Source organism: Arvicanthis niloticus, chromosome 6 (genome assembly GCF_011762505.2).
Source record: "Arvicanthis niloticus isolate mArvNil1 chromosome 6, mArvNil1.pat.X, whole genome shotgun sequence".
NCBI classification, from domain to species: Eukaryota; Metazoa; Chordata; class Mammalia; order Rodentia; family Muridae; genus Arvicanthis; species Arvicanthis niloticus.
The window spans coordinates 38,720,368-38,741,791 of NC_047663.1; the positions used below are offsets into that span (position 1 = coordinate 38,720,368).

The window sequence follows — 21,424 nt, forward strand, 5'->3', positions numbered from 1 at the left end:
CAAACAAACAAACAAATACAGAGGCAGGAGGATCACAAGTTTATGGCCAGCTCATGCTACACAGCAGACCCTGATTCAAAATAAACAAAAACTATGGGATGGAGGGCATTCTCTTTATAATCTAACTCTATAATATTTGCCATTTCTTAGAGCCTTACATTAGCTGTTAGCAGTAATGAAATATGGCCTATTATATATTTTATTGAATGTCCATATTGTATATACCCTACTCCCACTCTTTAGAATAAATGATGCAGGAGGACCATAATTTTTGTCTGTTCACTGTTCAACCCCAGCCTAGGACAGAGCCTAGGACATAGAATGGGCTTAAGAAATATTTGCTGAATTAATTATCAATTTAGTGAATTTATGAGTATAATATCAATGGCCAAGAGAAAATAAAATTCTTGGTAAAGTTCTCTCCAGAATATAAATGTACTTTCAGTGGTGGAAAGAAACTACTAGCAGCATTAGGTAAGTCCAGAAAGAATTACTTCCCAGACAAGTGAAGAGAACTTACATTTTAGTAGCTTGGAAATCAGCTTCAGCCAGGCAAGGAAGGTCCTTATCTACCATAATTAAAATATGTCAACTTAATGAAGAGCCAGCAATTCTTCAGAAGTACTTTCCCTAGTAAAGTGCTTTTAAATACAACATGCTCAATTTAAAAATTGGTGGGAACCCCAGCTTTGTAAAAGTGAAATGTACTTATGTATATATGTGTTACTGACACTCAATAATAAAGTTCTGACAAAGAAAATTTGCAACATGTAGGTGGTAGAGAGCTGAGCAGAACAAATAAGACATGTTCTCAAAAGCCTTAAATGTAGTCTAACATGACTTCTATATGCAATGGCAAGACATATAAATGCTGTTGACTTTAATATACTTATCCTAGTAGTAAATTATATGTATTGTTCAGCTCAATAATTAGTATGACGAATCTAACAGAATAGACAGTGTGTTATTACAAAAACACATACTCATAATTTTTGTTCACCAAATGACTGGGACTTGAGAGATGGGCAACAACATGAGGGAGGCTTTAGCAGAAATATTCATAGAAACAACTCAAAAAAAAAAAAGAAAAAAAAAAAAAAAGAAAAAGAAACAACTCAAGTATTTTCTATGTGGTTTAGCAGTTAGTGATCCTAAGTCCAGTGAGAAACTATAGTAGGGATGACAATGTCCCTCTAAATGTCTGCCTTCCTCAATCTGACAGCCTCTTATACTAAGAGCAGACATTGAACATTATTTGGTCAGGCAAGACCATTAGCTGATACCCACATAGACAGACTGACCTCTGAGCTTCCCGGTCATCTTTAGGGTTGTAATTAGACAGGCAGTCCAGGATGAAAATCTGGCCCCATTCAGTGCACTCATTCAGGGCTGTGAGCAGCTTATTGATATTCTGAGGGTTCAGATCAAGTAAGTTGCTGTTTGGGTGAGACTCACTGATCTCAGACAATGCTGCTACAGCATTAGCCACCACCTGGGAAAGAAACAGAGAATAACGTTGATATACTCAGAAAAACCAAATTCTGAGACACAACCAACCTTCTAGGATCACTTCACAGATCTCAAGTCACTCTTGAGCATTTTACCCAGTTAAACAGAAATAGATGGGCTGCTTTCAACACAGGTACCGAGCCAGCGATGATAGCATGAACAGCTTCCAAGTCGTCAGGCACTCCAGAATTAAAGGAATTCATGTATTAGCAGCACGATTCACAGACGATTCACATCTGAAACATTCACCACTGCAGCAACACTCAAAACTATCATGTCACTAAAATCAAGACACATCAACAGCTATAAAAAATGAAGTTTAACTGGGTGCTAGCTCATACCTCTAATCCCAGGTCCTTTCAAGTTTAGGGCTTTCATGGACTAACTACAAAGTAAGCTCCAGACCAGCCTGGAATATAGAGTGAGAACTCACAAAAAGACAAAAACATTAAAAGTAATATCTCAATAAATACTTTGCATTATGTGACAGAAAAATCTAGGCCAAATTATACATGCATGTAGACAACAGGGAGGCAAAACTCAATTATTCAGTATTATTGCATAGCACAGAGTAAGGTAAATGAACTTGAAACCAGAATTCTTTAGTACACAATGCTACGGGAACACATAATCTTTGTACCATGCATGCAGTTTGCTCATCTGAAAAACCAGAGGAATTTTAATTTACTTCTTAGATTAATTTTAGCTTGAGAGTACAAGTCCAATAATGTTATGCATTAAGAAATCTTTATTTGGGGCAGTGGCATGGGAAGAGATGGCTCAGTGGTTTAAGAACACTGGCTGCTCTTTCAGAAAACCCAGGTTCAGATTCATTTCCCAATACCCACAGAGCAGCTCACAACTATCTGTAACTCTAGCCCTGGGGGACCTGACACCCTCACATAAATGCACATAAAATAAAATTAATTATTAAAAAATATTATTAAACACTACGTTGCCACAAAACAAATCAGACCTACTATATCATGTGTGACAATACACATGAGCTTCTTCTCAAATGCCTTTGCTCACTCCATAATCATGCATGAGCTTCAGTAACACTAGAATGCATAAGGAATAAAACAATGCCTGTGACCCCAGCACAGGAGGCAGAAGCAGAAGGATCAGTGGTTCAAAGTCACCTTCAGTCATGTAAGAAGTTTGAGGCTATTCTGGGGTACGAGACCCTGTCTGAAAACAAACAGCAGCAGCCCCCAAACAAAAATAATCATTCCTAGATACTTCACAGGCAGGGGAAACATTTTATTTCCCATGCATTGCATGCTTGATTAACCTTATTTTAGAATTAAAAAAAAAAAAAATCAAAATGTCCGTAAGTCGACTGCTTATTTTGACAGCTCTGTCAAAGCATCCAATCTTGGTTATCAGTCTAAAACAAACCTTCCTCCATTATAACCATTTCTGTTAATGTGTGTCCGTGTGTCCGTGTGTGTGTGTGTGTGTCCGTGTGTGTGTGTGTGTGTGCTGCTTAAAGTTAAATACAAGTTTGGTAATAGAAAATATAGAAAACATGAGCACTAGCCAGGCAGTGGTGGCACACTCCTTTAATCCCAGTACTTGGGAGGCAGAGGCAGGCGGATTTCTGAGTTCGAGGCCAGCCTGGTCTACAGAGTGAGTTCCAGGACAGCCAGGGCCACACAGAGAAACCCTGTCTCAAAAAGCAAACAAAACAGGAACTAAAGACACAGAAAGAACAAAAGGACATCAAACACACTGAGGATTTAGAATCCCCTGTTACCATTACAGGCGATTAGAAATTAAAGCAAGTGTGTAATGCAGCTAATGAAGTGTAAGCTCTGATGCTTAAACAGGCAATGTGTAATTGTCATCATGTTAAACAAGACAGCAAATACTCAAGAGCAGTCTAATAATATACAGAAAGATCAGATCAGAGGACCCTGTTGAACACAGCCTGAGGGAGGAAGATACCACTGGTCAAGTCACCAGATGAGCCACTCACTTTCCTACCCTGCAGCAGAATTCTTGTCCTCTAAAGCTCCCCAAGGCTGCTTCTACCCCTCCACTGTCATGTTCTAAGCAATTCAGTCTCTTGGGTTTCCAGAAATCACCCAAGGCAGGCCCAAGATGGAGTGTTTTATATTCTCATGGTTGGTAAATTGTACTTCCCACACTGTGATGAACTTGAAGTCAGTTATGCTGCATCTAGGCAAATGGGCAGCTGGTGTTCACCAGGACTCTTTCTTGTCAAAGTTTCTATCTGTATTTCTTTGAAATTTTGTACAATGGTGCCTGTTTTGGAAAATAAAATTTAAAGATAAAGTGGTTAAGAGTTTCCTTCTTCCCAAAGAACCTTCTCCAAAGAATAATACATCAGTGTAGGGACTTAGGGAAAAGGCTCCAGGAGCAAGCTCAATCCTGGCAGCAAACACGCTAGCAAGCCAACAGTGAGGCAAAGGTGCTCCCTCCCTCACAGTCTCACCGTGAGTCAGAACTGTTAAGACAAGTCCAATATTTCCTCCCTAGGAATTGTCCTTTATCTTAGGATCACTACTATAATCTCAGAAAACTAGAGCATATTAAAAAAAAGACCTTAAGGAAGTTTCTCAAATAGTAAATTTATAGCCAAGTGTGGTAATATACACCTGTAATCCCAGCATTTATGATATAAGGGCAAGAAAACCAGAAATTCGGAGCTGGCCTTAAGGAGCCCTTGTCTTAAAAAACAAAAAAAACAAAAAACAAACAAACAAACAAACAAAAAACAGAGTAGGAAAGGAAAGAAAACTTATAAACTGGGAAACTGAGCTTTCTTGATACACAAACTGATTTATAAAACATTGGCATCTAGGGCTGGAAAGTCGGCTCAGCAGTTAATGAGCTGCTCTTTCAGAGAACCTGGGTTAGATTGCCAGCACTCAGAAGGGTGTTCACAATCACACCTTCTTTTGTCCTGCAAGAGTGTGCACGAACGTACAAACATACACACACACACACACACACACACACACATACACACACACAGAGGGGAGCACACGTGGAGGCAGAGGCAGGCAGATCCCTGTGAGCTCAAGGCCAGCCTGGTCTAAAGAGTGAATTCCAGGCCATTCAAGGCTACACACACACACACAAATTCTGTCTTAAACAAAACAAAACAAAACAAAACAAAACAAAACAAAACAAAACAAAAGTGTCTTTCTATGTAGCTGTGGCTGTCCTGGAACTGTCTACACAGATGAAGGTGGTTACAAACTCGGACGTCTACCTATCTCTGCTTCCTAAGTGCTTAGATTAAAGATGAGCATTAACCAGGCCTGGTCTAATTTTTTTTATATAAAAATTTTGTTTTATTTTTAAGTGTGTGTGTGTATGTGTGTGTATGTGTGTGTCAGGGGTCCTCAGAAGCAAGAATGGGGTATGGGAGTCCCTAAGCTGGAGTTACAAGCAGTTCTGACGTAGACGCTGCTGAACTTGGAAGAACAGTACACACTCTTAAGCACTGAGCACCCTCTAGCCTGTACACGCTCATCTCTTGAAGGCATCGTCACTCATTTCCAGAAGAGGAACCAGGAAGATTAAGCAGCATTAGCACAGAGCCAATATTAAACAGACAAGGGACTTTTAGCTCAAAGCTAGCCTTTCCTCAGTGTCAACTAAGACACTGAAAATCAGCTTTAAATACAGCAGTGAAACTAACTACAGGAAAATGAGGTGAGTAGTAACCCCAAAAATGACAGAAGAGAAAAAGAAGTCCTGTTATTACTTGTAGGAAGGCACACTCTTGACTGACATTTTATTCTCATATCAGAAGATTCTGAAGTCACTTCTGCAAATGTTGTGCTGCTTCCTCTCTAGGAAGCCTTTCTGAACTGAGGACTATAAGAACACTGTGGTAGGATCGATCCCTCAAAGTACTCAAGTCCTTAAGACATCGGCTGTCAGTGCAGTGCTGCCACCTTGTGGGACAGCCTGAGAAAAAGCAAAACAAAATCACTCAAGCAACAAATAAGAACTCATACCCATCTTTAGAGAAAAAAGACAGATACTTCATAGTAACAGTGTACAAATAATTAAAAACTTTTATGTATTCAAAATCTGTACTATTTTAAAAAAATAAAAGTGAAACAGACATAAGTGTGTGGGGTATGCACACACTTACATTTAATTCTTTACATATATCCATGAAGGTAGTGGTCATGAAAAGGGTTGGGACTCAGAACCAGGCTGGAATCCTGAGTGTGGCACAACTAGCTGCATCATACTGAGACAGCTGAGTCTTAAACTGTAACATGGAACAGCTTCTACTTCAGACGTGAAAACTAAGTGAAATTATTTTACAGAAAAGCATCTATCATTATGCTTAACATACAGGCATTACAAATTAAATTTCTCTTTCCAAGCTGAAGCTTCTGTAGTGTTGAGCTGGTACGTGAGCACTCTGACACTGGACCTCTGATGTTACTGGCCACTCGTGCACTTGGTCGACCTGTTATCGGCATCTGATCTCACCATAAGGGGAAAACTACGGTGCCAATTCTAGCATTTTACTTAAGGTTACTTTTCAGTAATTTTAAGACTGTGTTTAAGATTAAAAAGTAGAGGATACATGTAGGGTAAACAGTAGGGGTTACAGATCAGAAGGCGGCACCTGTGTGTGTTTACTAGCTACCTAAGGATGCCTCTTTCAACTCTGCACTCTGGGCTCCTCTGCATCGGTAACCTGAACAACACCAGAGAAAAGGGCATTACTACTGAGATGTCTCCCAAGAAGGCAGGTTTCTGTTTAGCAAGGAGTTGCCACATTTGGTCTCTAATGCTGACACATACTCTAGGTAAGGTTTCAATAAACAGACAGTAAAATGGTCTAGTGGGTCATGAGGATAAAAGTCCCAGTGGGAGAGAGAGCACCCAGCATGTTTCAAGTTTCTCAGAAACCTACCAAGTAACCATAATTTTTTTTTCTATAAATCTCCTCAAAAATATTTTTAAAATCTCTCCAGGTCAGATTTGTTGTTATAAAAACAAGTTAAAAAGTGTGACCATGCCAGGCAGTGGTGGTGCACACCTTTAATCCCAGCACTTGGGAGGCAGAGGCAGGTGGATTTTTGAGTTTGAGGCCAGCCTGGTCTACAGAGTGAGTTCCAGGACAGCCAGGGCTACACAGAGAAACACTGTCTTGAAAAACCAAAAAAAAAAAGTGTGACCAACAGTCAACAGTGATAGCAATTGCAGCATTCACGAGGCCGACACAGAGAGACTGACAGTTCACAGCTGACCTAGCCCACATAGAAAATTCCAACACAATCCGACTGTGCAGTGAAAACAAACGACAACAATTCTCAGGAACATCGGTTTGCTATACATAATGATATATTAAAACCTGAATGGAAACCATCCAGCAATGCCTTCAATGCCAGGCAACGGAGGGGAAACAAGTAGGATTAGAATATACTGATAAGCCGGGCGGTGGTGGTGCACGCTTTAATCCCAGCACTTGGGAGGCAGAGGCAGGCGGATTTCTGAGTTCGAGGCCAGCCTGGTCTACAGAGTTCCAGGACAGGACAGCCAGGGCTACACAGTGAAACCCTGTCTCAAAAAACCAAAAAAAAAAAAAAAAAAAAAAAAGAATATACTGATAAGTTATTGAATGGCAATGATAAATAAAGTCCATTATTGTATTTGCTGAAAGAATATTATGCTCTGCATAAAAACATGAGACCTTTCCTCTGCAGAGGAAGCTTAGAACAGAGCAGGCAAGCTAGGCATGCATGCTCTTAGATGATCTGACAGAGATCTTCCAGGGTTACCCAGATTTCAAACCCTGCCCCACCACTCCCAAAAACAACAAACAAAAAAACAACAAACAAAAAAACCTGACGGCTGTGCTTCCAGTCCTTACACCCTCAAGTCTAAGAGATTTCATAAGGAAGAATTTACATGAGTATAGATGTTCCTTTTCCCCTTCTCCTAGAATTACTTGTAGGAGTTAAAATTATTTTTTGCCTCAACCCATTCTTAGCTCCACTGAATATTTAATAGGTTCCCTTAAGGTACATGATATTCTGCCTACTTAGTTGGTGCTTAGATGGCAGGTGCTTGATCCTTGGAACTCACATGGAGGAAGAAGAGACCCACAGCACACCATGGCATACATGTACCTCAATTTACACAAACACACACAGGCATGCATGCACACACACCTCAAAACACACACATTCATGTGCACATGTGCACACACACCTCAACACACATATTTACACACCCCTCCCCAAATTAATTAATCAACTAAAAAAGCAAAAATTAGTATTGCCATATAGCCTCAATTATAGGGAATCTTTTTAAAAAGGTGCCAGGTAGTGCTGCTTGGGTGAGTAAACAAAAAATAAAATTCACCAAAAACAAAAACAAAACCCAGTGGCTGGGTGTGGTGGTGCACACCTTTAATCTCAGAAGAGGCAGGTGGATCTCTGTGACTGTGAGGCCAGCCTGGTCTACAACTCGAGTCAGGACAACCAGGGCTACACAGAGAAACCCTGTCTTGAAAAATTAAAAAGGGAGGGGGGTATCTTCTAATCCATCTGATGATACTTTATCAGAAGCCACTGTCCCTTTACATCTTTGTCTAATCCTACAAAGTTGCTAAAAATTCCTGGCTCAGCACAGCCTGTACCCTTACAAGTATAAGATATAAGCTTCAACTTTTGACTTTCTGCTATACTAGAAAGATAATAAAGTGAAAGCCATGGAAAGATGAACAAGCAACACTTATTTGAGTAGACTTTTTGCCAGGCAAAGATGATACAAATTCTAACTCTATTTATAAAAATTCAACAAAAAATAATTTAATGTTACTCACTATCTCTTAGTATAATTTATTTTCAAAGAAATATTGTATCGGACAAAAATTACTTAGCACGGTGTGGTGACCCATGCCTATGCTGAGGCAAGACAGCAAAACCTTGTCTCAAAAAAAAAAAAGTCAAAGAAGTCAAGTGGTGGCATATGCCTATAATCCCAGCACTTGAGAAACGGGGCAAGAAAATAGTTCAAGGCCAGCTACATAACAAGTTAGAAGCCATCTAACTAACTAAATACATGAAACTTTATTTCAACACACAGAGACAGGATGTTGGGGGATGGATGTGAGAGAAAGTGAGCAATAATCCTCCATGTTCTCAGTACCAATCACTCAATTTAAAAATGAGTTTAATTTAGTAATCATTTGGGACCCAATCTCCTTTTATCATATGAACAAACTTTAAGATATCAAGAAGGAAATAAACTCACACCCTGAAGCTGGAATGTAGCTCAGAAACAGTGTACTTACAAAAGGCTGTGGGTTTAATCCTCAGCACCAACAAAACCAAATGAATGCAAAACTAAAAATTGCGTTATGTTCTGGCTGCTAAGTACATAGAGCATAATCATGTTCTACCCTAGAGTTCTTGGATAATTCATTACAAGAGCTTAACTAGTTCTTGTAATGAATTATCCAATTCTTAATTAGTTGGTCAATAAAAACTACTTTGATCCAGTTTTATTTTCACAGAAGAAATTACCATAAATGACTACCTGAAAAAACTAATCCTAAAAACAAAACAAAATCACCTAAGGATATGAAGTATATAATCTATACATTACACGAAACTATTTCTCACAACTACCCTGTAGTCAGTGTCTCCAAGACAAAGCTTGTGTTAAGCATGCCTTGGAAAGGGCTCTGTTTAAATGCATCTCTCTTTGTAAAAGCACAAAGTATTACCATTGGGTTTGAGTCTGCTATGAGATCCCGCAGAGAATCCAGAAATCCCTGATCTTCCACCATCTGGGCATTGATATCATGGAGTTTTGCCACGCACACTGCTGCTGTTTTCCGAACATAGGGGTCTTCGTCCTTCAAGCACTTACGGAGGGGTTCACAGAGATACTCTGTGATCTTGTCCACCCGGATGCATCCCATGGTTCTAACCGCCAAGGCTCGAATCAAAGGATTGGGATCTTCACAATCCTACCAAAAAAAAAAAAAAAAAAAAAGCCAACCACATGAAACAAGGTGATTACAAGTAAACATTCCAGCTGACATAAACCACAAGCTTCTAGTATATTCTACATGAGAATTCACTCTCTCATGCTATTCCTTCCTTCCCTGAAGGTCTTAGTTGCTTACTCAAGAACCTAGAAGGAAATATATTTTATTTTATTTTTTTTTTAAAGAAACTTATCAGAGCTAGAGAGGTGGCTCAAAGGTTAGGAGCACTTGTTCTTGAAGACATTCCAAGCATCCACACAGCAGCTCATAAACACCTATAACTCCAGTTCTAGGGGATCTGATTCCCTCGTCTGATCTCCATGACCACAAAGCATATACACAGTGCATAGACATAGATGCAAACAAAACATGCACATTAAATAAAAGATTTATGAGTGTATGTAGGTGTTATTTGCTTACTTGTGTACACATGTTCACAGAGGCCAGAAAAGGGTATCAGAACCCCTGAAGCTGGAGTTACAAGAAATTACCCCATGTTGATGCTGGGAATAGAACTTGGGTCTTCTGCAAGAGCAGCAAGTGCTTTTAACCACTAAGCTATCTCGGCAGCCCCAGAAAGACATCTTTTAAGTGCTGTATACATACAATGAGGAAAAGTCCAATAGGATTGGATCTTGGACTAGACAAAAGCCTAGTAAATTGGTATGGCCATCCCTAGAACTAGTGAACTCGCCCTAAGAACAGAAAAGACCTTTTTCTTCTACTCTTCATCAGGAAAGAAAAAAAAAAAAAAAAAAAAAATATAAATATAAATATATATATATATATATTTATATATATATATGTGTGTATATATATATATACACACATACAGCACAGATACAACACTGACAAAGAATACTTTCTTAAAATACCTATATCAAAAATTTATCTAGGCTGGACATGGTGGTGCATGCCTTTAATCCCAGCACTCAAGAAGCAGAGACAGGTGGATCTCTGTGAATTGAAGGCCATCATGATCTACATAGTAAATTCCAGGACAGCCAAGGCTACAATAGTGAGATCCTGTCTCAAACAAAACAACAAAAACAACAACAACAAATCTTTAAAAAAAAAAAAAAAGAAGGAAGGAAGGAAGGAAGGAAGGAAGGAAGGAAGGAAGGAAAGAAGGAAGGAAGGAAGGATACTCAGAAAGCAAGCCAGCAGTGGTGGTGTATGCCTTTAATCCCAGCACCATGGAGACTGAGGTAGATGGATCTCTGTGAGTTTGAGGCCAGCTGGTCTATATAGCAAGTTATAGGCTAGCCATGGCTGAACAATGAAACTTTGTCTCAAAAGAAGAGGAAAAAAAAATCTCTTTAAAAAAAAAATCCTACAAAAAAGACAATATATCAGTTATTTTTCAAAATTCAAACAAGTTAATTTTGAAATTGTCTGATGTTTTTTAAGGGCAGAGTATGTTTCAAATGGAAAGGAGTATGAATATGAACAGCCCACTGTCAGCCTCACTACAGCCGCTGACAGAGAGCTCTGACCACTCAGTAAGGGAACTTTGGATCAGTGCTTATTTATTTGGGTTTTCTAGACAGGGTCTCAGGTTAGTAGGTTGACTTCAAGTCACTAAGCATGGTTCTGTCAGCTTTTAAAGATGTCACAGTAGTGATATGTCGGTGTTTTTTTAAAGACAGATCTTAGCCAGGGGGTTGAAGCACATGTCTGTAAGTCTAACACATGGGTGGTTGGAGCAGAATGAGAAGAGGCAGAAGCCAAAGGACTGTGCATTCAGGGTCAGCCTGGGCTAGAGAGTAAGACCCTCTTTGAGGGCGGAGTGCAGGAGGAAGGGATTGAGATCCTAAGGATCTTATTCTAACACAAGCATGAAATTGAGGCTGAGAGAGGGGGCTGAGATCAGAAGTGTTTTATGTACAGGGAATATAAATTAAACAAGTGGCCATGTATCAGCAACTGTTTAAAAATCATAAGATGAGTATTTGTTATACTATGTGAATATTTTTAAATTTCCATAATAAAAAATACTTATTCACAGGCTGAAAGGACGCTCAGAAGTTAAAAGCACTTGCTGCTTTTCTAGAGGATCTGGTTCAGTTCCTAGCACCCATGTCAGAGGTTTAAAACCTGTAAGTCCAGCTCCAGAGGATTTGTCTTCTGGCCTCTACACTCATCTACCTACACAAACAACAAAATAAATCACGTATGTTGGTTTCACTGCTGTAAAGCCTGCTGAACCAAAGACAAGTAGTACCTCCTGCAGCAGCAGCACTTCCTAACTTTCACAAAAACAAAACAATTGCTCAGGTAACAGTATGACAGTATGTCCACCCTGTATCAGCAAGCAATGAATAATATGCTGAAATACCCAACCTGTTAGCCTTGGAGGGTAAACATGAGGTTGCATCTGGAAATGACAGACATACTGAGCCCCACCAAGAGAAGGCTTGCCATATGGTTTCAGTATCCCTAGTGTAAAGAATACTTAACAACATAAACATTGCTGCTCACAACCAGGACTTCATCCCTTGAAAGACAAGCTGCTTATCTGCAATGCAGAGACAGAAGACACATCAAATGTTGTGCCCTTCCCCCAGGCCTGAGCAGGCCTGCAAGTCTTTTATCACGATAAACCAAACAACAGTAGGACCTGAGATGCATTGCATTACCAGCCTTGGCCCCTTGGAGCCTGCTACCTGAGCTAAGAATGGACTGCCTGCTGAGCTAGCTTTGACACCTTCCTGGACTGCCATCTCCTTACCCAGCCCCTGGGCTGCACTGAGAAGAGACTCTGGGGGTGGGGCTTCCCCTTTATATGTGAAAGCAAATTATTAAACTTCAGGCCTTGATCAGAATACTTTGTCTTGGCCCCACGTTTCTCTCGCCCTCCATTCCCATTCATTCCCAGGCTTCCTCTCAGGAGAACCCGGTTTCCCATAGCTGCAGGCAGCTACAAATGTCACCTCTGAAAAGGTTACGTGAGATAGAGAAGACTCAGTCCTTGGGAAACTACCTTCACAAAGCTGTTGACAGCCATGATGGCCATGTCTGGCTGACTCTTGGCATAGTTCATCAGATAGAGGTACACGAGCTTCTTTAGTTCCAGATTGTCAGTCTGCATACAGTTCACCACATCTGGGAAGAGAGAGCTGAGGACAGAGAGGAAAACAGAAATGAGTAAAGCAGTATCAGTGCTAAGCTGTTACACAGATGACAAAGTGATATCTTGGCTTCCAGAATGATTTGACAAGAAGACAGTGGTTCAGTGTTGATAATCATTTTCATGGAAATGAGTAACTAAAAAAATAAAAAGTACTATTGGCTGCCAAGTCTCTAAATATTGTTTGGTTTTGTAATGTATACAGGTCAGGGCCTTATGTGCAGCAGGCAAGTGTTTTGCTACTAAGCTACATCTTCAGGCCTCTTAATAGTTTTTGTGAAAGGGAAAAAGCTGTTATAAAAAATTTGAGAGCAATGGAATGAGCCCAACAGATGCTGACACAAGCCCTGCCTTGTCTCACATTCCTTCAGATCACATTCCACCTCCTGTCTGGCTGCTCTACATTCTTTCTTCAATGATGGAGATAAAGCCCAGGGTCTCACACATGCTAGGGAAGTGCTCTGCCACTGAGATATATTTCCAAGATTATTTTAAAAGAAATCATACAAAGTATATTCTTATGAGCTACAAGCCTAGCACTTGGCTCTCAGACAGGGTCAAGCTATGTATAGTTTATGCTGACCCGAAACTTACTACATAGGCCAAGAGACCTTGAACTCACTAGACTCCTATCTCAGCTTCCCAAGTGCTGAGATTTCAAATGTGCATCATTACAGCCAGCTTCTAGTACACTGTTTCATCTATAATCATTTAGGCATACTCTAAGAAAAATGATTAGCTTTATCAATACCCTCTAAAAATAACAATTTCCACATCAATTCACTGTGGTATCAAAGCATTCTAATAGTTACACTGTTTAATGCACATTTTCTTCCACTGTTGACCAGGAAGACCCACGTCCTTGTGATGTGAGCCTGTTTCTATGCTTTCTCACATATTCAAGTTTTAAATTCTTAATCAAGATCTGGAATCAGTCATTTCTCCAATCATTTCTGATTTCCTTTTAGTAGAATTTATTATTATATTTACTTTTAAAAAGCACTATGCATTTACGAACTGGAGCATAGTCAAATATAAATGGTCTGTTCACTTCCCAAGTACTAGCTATCTTTTCATAATTTACCATTTCCCTATGAGTTCAAAGCCAGCTTGGTCTCCATAGTGAGTTCCAAGATAGCCAGGGTTACATAATAGACTTTGTCTCAAAGATAAGATAAAATAAATCATAAAAGCCTATTTTATAAGTTATTTTAAAGTGAGTGTTATTTTCATTAATGAGGAAGATGGCGGTGTTTTATATTTATTGTTTGTGCATGCCAGAGCACATGTGGAGGAGGTCAGAGATGACATAAGTGCCTCTCTGCTGGGTTCTGGGGAACTAATATGTCATTAGGCTCTGCAGCAAATGACTTTACCCACTGAGCCACCATATCAGCTCCTTGTTTACACACTCATAAGTCTCTATAGACCTTCTTAAATAGAAATAGCTGGATTCTCACTACCCCGGCTAGGGAACATTTTATGTGATGTGTAAGAAGAAACACAGCTTCATATAAATACAGCACTCAGAAAATGAAAAAATAATTTAGTATCTTTTAAAAATAAATATATCTCTTTATATGTGTGTGTGTTTATATTATTTACAGTAGTGTTTTGCTTGCATGCATGTATGTATACTACATGTATGACTGATGCCTGAGGAGGTCAGATGAAGGTGCTGAGGGTGCTAGATCTCCTGGGTGCTGGGAACTGAACCCAGGTCCTTTTTAAGAGCAACAAGTACTCTTAACCACTGAGACATTTCTCTAGTCCCCTAATCACAGTATATTAAAAACACAGCTTCAGTACACACACGCACATACACACACACACAGAGAGAGAGAGAGAGAGAGAGAGAGAGAGAGAGAGAGAGAGAGAGAGAGAAAGAGAGACAGACAGACACAGGCACATACGCAGGCACACACAAGCGCCTGTACACACACAATTTTCACAATTTTTTTTTTTTAAGAAAGGAAAACTGTGCTGGCAGGATGGCTCAGTAGGTAGAGTGCTTACACATGGGACAGATGACCTGGACTTACTGCCGGATTCCACAGGTGGCAGGAGAGAACAGACTAGAGAGTTGTCCTCTAACTTCCGCAGGCACACTTGTACATAAATAAACAAAACACCTATTTGATAAAATACAATCTTACTGCATCATGAACAAGAGTCCTGAATGAACTGCTCTTTTTCTCATAACTTCTTTTTTTCTTGGAGTGAAAAACAGAATGACTGTCCCATCCAGCATACTGCCTGGATTCACGGGAAGGTGGTGGCAGTTCTTACCATCACGGAAAAGCTCAGAATGGTAAAGGGCAAAGAGAATCAAGAATTATAAAAATAGCTTTTATTTCATGGACTTATGAGAGGGCCTTAGAAGGCTGTGGAGCCTGCACTTTAAACAGCTCACTAATCACAGAAGCAAAACTCAACGGTCACGGGAATGTGGTAGTGTTGGCTCCCACCTTGAATCCAACCACAGAATGTTAAGTCATAAAGCTAAGAGCACTGACTTAAACCAATTAGAGAGTATGTGAGCTCAGCATACTTTATCATCTTTTAAATCTACCTCAGGCAATGGATTTGTAACTGCCAGAACTAGAGATGCTTTATGCTAAACCTGCATGCAACAAAAATTTAAAAAGCAAACTAATAAGCACTTAGCACTTAGGTCAGAGCTAATATAAAAGCGTGTACTTTTCCCTGTGTTGTTTGCAATGGGCCAACAACCCATTTTCACAGCTTCTATAAGTTTGGGTTTTTTTTTTTTTTTTGAGACATTGTTGCTATGTTGCCCATGGTAGATGCCCAACTCTGGCTCAAGTGATCCTCCTGCCTCAGCCTCTCAAGTGGCTTTAGTATAGGCGCACAGCACTCTACCTCAGGGGCCTACTCTAGGAAAGCAGGAAGGGCTACGACATGGCGTCTGGCTGTCCACAGGAGGAGTCATCCCTACCTCACGTCCTTCCCCACGGTCATAGCAGCAATCACTTTCTTCACAGCCTCCTTCCTCTTTTCTTTCTTTTCATTGTTGAGTTCAGCTTTTAATTCAAAGATTTCCCCTAAAAGAGATGAGAACAAACAGGGATGGTCTCAGGACTACAGAACGGGCAGAATACTGCAATATAAAATAACATCAGGATACCAAGGCAGCCACTGAAGTCAGGTTATTTTAAAATTATAAGAGATGTGCAACTCAAAGCCCCAGAATGTTAGCTGACCCACCAACAAAGACTCCATCAATAAATTCTTAAAGCCCTTAAATCATGGCCTTTAAGAGGCACACAGACCATACTTTAGAAAGCATAGATCAAGAAGGGGCTGGAGAGATGGCTCAGTGGTTAAGAGCACTGGCTGCTCTTCCAGAGGTCCAGAGTTCAATTCCCAGCACTAATATGGCAGCTCGCAACTGTCCTTAACTGTTGTTCCAAGGGACCCAACACTCTTACATAGATGTACATGCAATCAACACACCAATGTACATAAAATAAAAATAAATATTTTTTAAAAGATAGAAAGCATAAGAGCAAGAAAAAGTAAACTTCACTGCAACAGCATTAGGAAGGGTATTTTAGGAACAGAAGAAGTTTAAGGAACTAAGAAAATTAATGAAGGGAGGGAGCTGGCTTGCAAATCAGTGTTTACAAACTAAAAGAGACACAACTTTACAGATTAATAAATTAGGCTCAAAAATCACATAGTCTATTGCTTACAAAATCGGGCTTAGTATTCCCCTACCCCTCTCAAGATTTATTTACTTTACGTGTTTTACTTTTTTGCCTGCATGTCTGTTTATGCACCACATGCATACCTGGTACCCTCAGAGGGCAGAAGAGGGTGTTGAATGCCCTGGAAAAGTTATGGAGAGTTGTGAGCCACTATGTGGGTGCTGGGAGCTAAACTCAGGTCCTCTCCAAGAACAAGTGCTTTTAACTGCTGAGTCATGACTCCAGGCCCCATCACTCACTTCCTGGCTTCAGTTCCCAGCACCATATGGTAGTTTACAACTGTTCATAACTCTAGTTCCAGGAAACCTGATGGATGCCCTCTTGCCTCTGCAGGCACCAGGTACATATTTATCTATGTGGAAAAACACTCATATACATCAAAATAGTTTCTTTAAAGGACAACTTCTGGGAGTTGGTTCTCTCCTTCCACCTTGTTAAGATGTCTTGTTTCTGGGCTGGGCTGTATACTCTGATTCTCCTGTCTGTCTCCCATGCTGAAGTAGAAATAATGGGATTACTGTATGCCTACAACACCACAGCCAACTATACTATGTGAGTTCTAAGGGCAGAACCTAGATGGTCAGGCTTATATAGCAAACATTTTTCCTACTGAGCTATCTTACCAGATGAAGAAATGATCAAACTATCAATGCTTTACTCCAGTCTGATCAAAATGAATTGGATTGCCAAGAGCTCTTAGTTCATACGTGATCCTAATGTACAAGCAGTTAAGTCAGAAAAGAAAAAGAAATTATCAGTTTAGTGCTACAGTAGCATGATTGGTATGAGGTAATAACCCCTTTCTAACAGGATTGGGAGTCCATTCACAGGAGAGAACTTACGCTTGGTACTTGTGATGGTTTCAGTAAAAATGTCCTCATAGACTCAATTGTTTGACTACTTAGTCCTCAGTTGGTAGAACTATTTGGGAGGGCTTAGGACGTATGGTCTTGATGGCAGAAATGTGTCGCTCAGGGAGGGCCTTTGGGGTTTCAAAAGGTGTCATTCCACTGTTCCCTCTCTGCTTCCTGTTTGTGGCTCTTGATGTGAACTCTCAGCTGCTGCACATGTGCCACATCTACCTGTCTGCATGCCATGACGGCGATGCATTCCTATCCCTCTGGAACCATAAGCCCCAAAGAAACCCCTCCTTCTATATGTTGCCTTGGTCATGTTATTTTGTCACAGCAATAGAAAAGAAACTAATACAGTACTGGAAACCTGGTCAAGAGCTCATGGCCGGGAAGTTATAGGCCCTGGTGGGCAATCCATCACTGTTATTTGCTGAATGATCCTGTTGTACAACTGCTTTCTACATGTATACATTTATACTGAGAGATTAGTGTTGTTCTCAACCTCCATCAGAAAAGCTTGTTCCAATTAGGCAGTAGTTAATGCAGAATCAAAATTACTCAAAGTGCTGAGAATAAGTGAGTGACTCAGTCCTAACTGGAATATCTGTATCAAGCACCTCACCTGCCCCACGTCTCAGAGACCATCACAGAGGAAGAGGTGGTGGAGACAATGTGTGAGCTGGGGTGCAGGAAGGGGGGTTGTGAAATGCTGTTTCTGTACATGAGATGGCCATTGCATTCATTAGCTTGTAGTACCTATGGTTATGTGCACAAACAATAAGCCAGTCAACATTAAAGCATAGGGGCTGGAGAGATGGCTCAGCAGTTAGAAGCACCGACTGCTCTTCCAGAGGTCCTGAGTTCAATTCCCAGCAACCACATGGTGGCTCACAACCATCCATAATGGGGTCTGATGCCCTCTTCTGGTGTGTCTGAAAAAAAGCAATGGTGGTGTACTCATATGCATAAAATAAATAAATCTTTAAAAAAAAAATAAAAAAAACCTAAAGCAGGAATAGGAGAGGGGCTCACAAGGCTCAGATCCTAGTTTGGGAGCTCATGGTAGGTAATGGCAGCTGGGAGAGAGAGAGCCATTATTCTTTGGGGATGTGGCCGCTGGCAGGTTGTCCAAGCTCTTAGATGGTCTCATACGAATGGGCATGAGGGAGGCACTAATTGGATTCAGTGGATTATTAAAAATAAGTAACTAAAGACCATGAAGGGAGGGGGCATGATAGGAATAACTGGAGAGGGAAGTGGGGGCTGGATATGGATATATGAACAAGTTATGTATATGTAAAATTCTCAATAAATATATATGGGCTGGTGAGATGGCTAAATAGTTAAAGGTGCTTCAGAACCAACCTCTGAAAGTTGTCATGTGACTTCTACATATACTATGGCACGAGTGTGTGTGTCTGCAAGTGCATACACTGAATATAAAAAAATATGGGAAAAAACCGACTACCCCAGGAGTAGTTTAATAAGTTATTGGGCTTTAAGGTCTTAGCCTCAATCAATCCCATGAAAGTCAATGTGGTCCTGCACAGTGGCACATGTCTATAATCCTAGCATTCAGGAGGCAAAAGCAGGAAGGTAGGTTGCCATAAGTTCAAGGCCAGCCTGGTCTACCTACTAAGATTGAGGCCAAGTAGGGCTACATGAGATCCTATCTCAGAAAACAAGAAAAAAGGTAGAGGAAGAATGAAGCTTAAAACGATACAAACTAGGGTCATTTCTAAGGGCCGAGTTTTGAACAACTAGTCAGAAAGTGTCAAAGACTGTTACCACTACTGTAAGGCTCCATCTCTAACCTATCTGCCTTTAGAACACGGGGTAAAAGAAAAAGGCCTAACCAGACAGAGGAGGAGGAGAATGCAAGGAGGACTACCTCACACCACCATCTTCATGAGAAAAAGGCAACAACTCTCATCAGACAGGAGGAGGGGCACATGAAAGGAAGGCTATCCCACAGCACATACATGTTCATGCCTACTCTCATTTCCTCCTTTTGTGGATACCCCTTCCTTTTTGTTGTTTTGTCTGCAATAGGGCCTTGCTATGTAACCCTGGTTGGCCTGGGATTCACAATGTAGACTAAGCTGGCCTCCTGTCTCAGGCAGCCCTGCCTCTCTTTCAGACTGCTGGGATTACAGGTTTGTCATCACTTCGCCCATCTCTTCATCTATACGTCAAGCCTGACTACACTGCTGCCTCCTTGCCCGCCACCTTCAGACTGCTCTTTAAGATCATTTTACCCTGACGTCATCTACCACTCTGCACACTATATGATCTCCCTGAAGTCCCTGACAGGAAGTATATCGACATTAAAATGGAACACATAAAAGCTTATTTTATCAATATCCACCCCCAATAGGCAAGCAAATTGCTTTAAAAATCACTATTCCATTTAATGGACAACTACAAAAATAACACTGGCAAAAAGGCCAGGCCTTTAAAGAGCCATCCTCTTCTTTACTGAGCAGTGTGCTGCCAAATGTGGCTCTCAGGGCTCCTGTCATTTACTTCGGGAACAGTGAAGGGCAAACAACAGGGACTCACATTGAGAGCAGCACCCAGAGCTGCAGAATCGAAACAGGATGTAACTGAAATTATTCCAGAACCAAGCATAAATTTAAAGAATCTGCTCCAGAGGCGGTTCTGGTGGGCGTTGCGGGAAGCAAAAGGAACATGGTCTATCCGTTTTTGAAAAACATATTAGCTAGCAGTGACTCAGTTCGTACGAATCAAACTTTTATAAATGTCATTTGTACCCTCTAAAAGAAAGGGTTTGATGAATTAGGTGAGTTGTTTTTTTTTTCTTTTTTTTTTTTTCTTTTTTTGGTTTTTCGAGACAGGGTTTTTCTGTGTAGCCCTGGCCTGTCCTGGAACTCACTCTGTAGACCAGGCTGGCCTACTCAGAAATCTGCCTGCCTCTGCCTCCCAAGTGCTGGGATTAAAGGCGTGCGCCACCACTGCCACTTCCTCTAAGTGCTGGAATTAACGACATACACTTGGCTTTTTTCCCCCCCTAAAAGTTGTTTTAAAACTCACCTAATTCGCCGGGCAGTGGTGGCACACGCCTTTAATCCCAGCACTTGGGAGGCAGAGGCAGGCGGATTTCAGAGTTTGAGGCCAGCCTGGTCTACAGAGTGAGTTCCAGGACAGCCAGAGCTACACAGAGAAACCCTGTCTTGAAAAACAAAAAAAAGAAAAAAAGACAAAAAGAGAGAGAGAGAGAGAGAGAGAGAGAGAGAGAGAGAGAGAGAGAGAGAGAAAGCAGAGGCAGAAAAATCTTCCAGGACACCCAGAACTACACAGAGAAGCCCTGTCTCAAAAAACAAAAACAATAACAAATCCTTTCTATATCATTATACACACAGTATGTTGGTCACCAAAGCACATAAAGTGTTAGCAGAAGAAAATGTAAATGCATATTCAAATGATTAAGTAGTTAGCTGAAATAAATTAACAAGGAGTTGATGGCTCTCTCTGTGTGGCTTTTATTAGTGTGTATGTGTGCATATTAGTGCATGTGAGATCTATGTGTGGGTGAGCGAGTATGGAGGGCCGAGGACAACTTCGTGGAGCTAGCTCTTCCTTTCCACCTTTACATGGGCTGCAGAGCTCAAACTCAGGTTGCCAGGCTTACTCAGTAAGCATCTTTACTGGATGAGCCATTTTAGTGGCCACTTGATTCTGAGACTGAATCTTGCTATGTAGCCCCAATCTAGCCTTACAAGCATCCTGCCACTGCCGCGTAAGTGCAGAGATTCTAGGCATATGCCACCATGACAAGAAGGCTAATAGTTTTTGTGAGATGTAAACTATAAAGACAGAGAAGAAACTGGATGGATCTAAAGACAGATACTAGGAAAAAGTATCTTGCATGTGCCACATTTTATTACCCAACCCCACTCGTTTCACTAGTCAAATCTACCAAGCATTGTTAGCAGCTAAAAATCATTTTCAGTGTTGGCTACACATTAAAAAAAAAAATCTGTAGAGCTTTTAAAAATTCAATATTCAGCCTAGCATGGTGATATATATTTGTAATCCCAGCACTTGAGAGTATGCCAGGAGAGTGAATTCCACGCTAACTTGGAGTAGATCACAAGTTCTAAGAAAACCTGGCAAATTAATGGTAAGACTCTATTAACTAAATAGATTATAAATAAATAAATAGTCTATT

The 21,424-nt window shown here is 40.6% G+C and overlaps 1 protein-coding gene across 10 annotated transcripts in view; it reads right to left on the reverse strand.

Moving 5' to 3' along the window:
- Positions 1–21,424, reverse strand: part of Ap2b1 (adaptor related protein complex 2 subunit beta 1) — a 103,110-nt gene that overhangs the window by 69,865 nt on the left and 11,821 nt on the right. For all 10 annotated transcript variants that reach the window (XM_076936161.1, XM_076936157.1, XM_076936159.1 and 7 more), the window contains exons 3-6: positions 15,607–15,712; positions 12,501–12,636; positions 9,251–9,496; positions 1,302–1,492 (exon numbers count right to left, since the gene is read on the reverse strand). In XM_076936161.1, the coding sequence (XP_076792276.1) occupies positions 1,302–1,492; positions 9,251–9,496; positions 12,501–12,636; positions 15,607–15,712 (679 nt within the window). The remainder of the gene's footprint in view (positions 1–1,301; positions 1,493–9,250; positions 9,497–12,500; positions 12,637–15,606; positions 15,713–21,424) is intronic.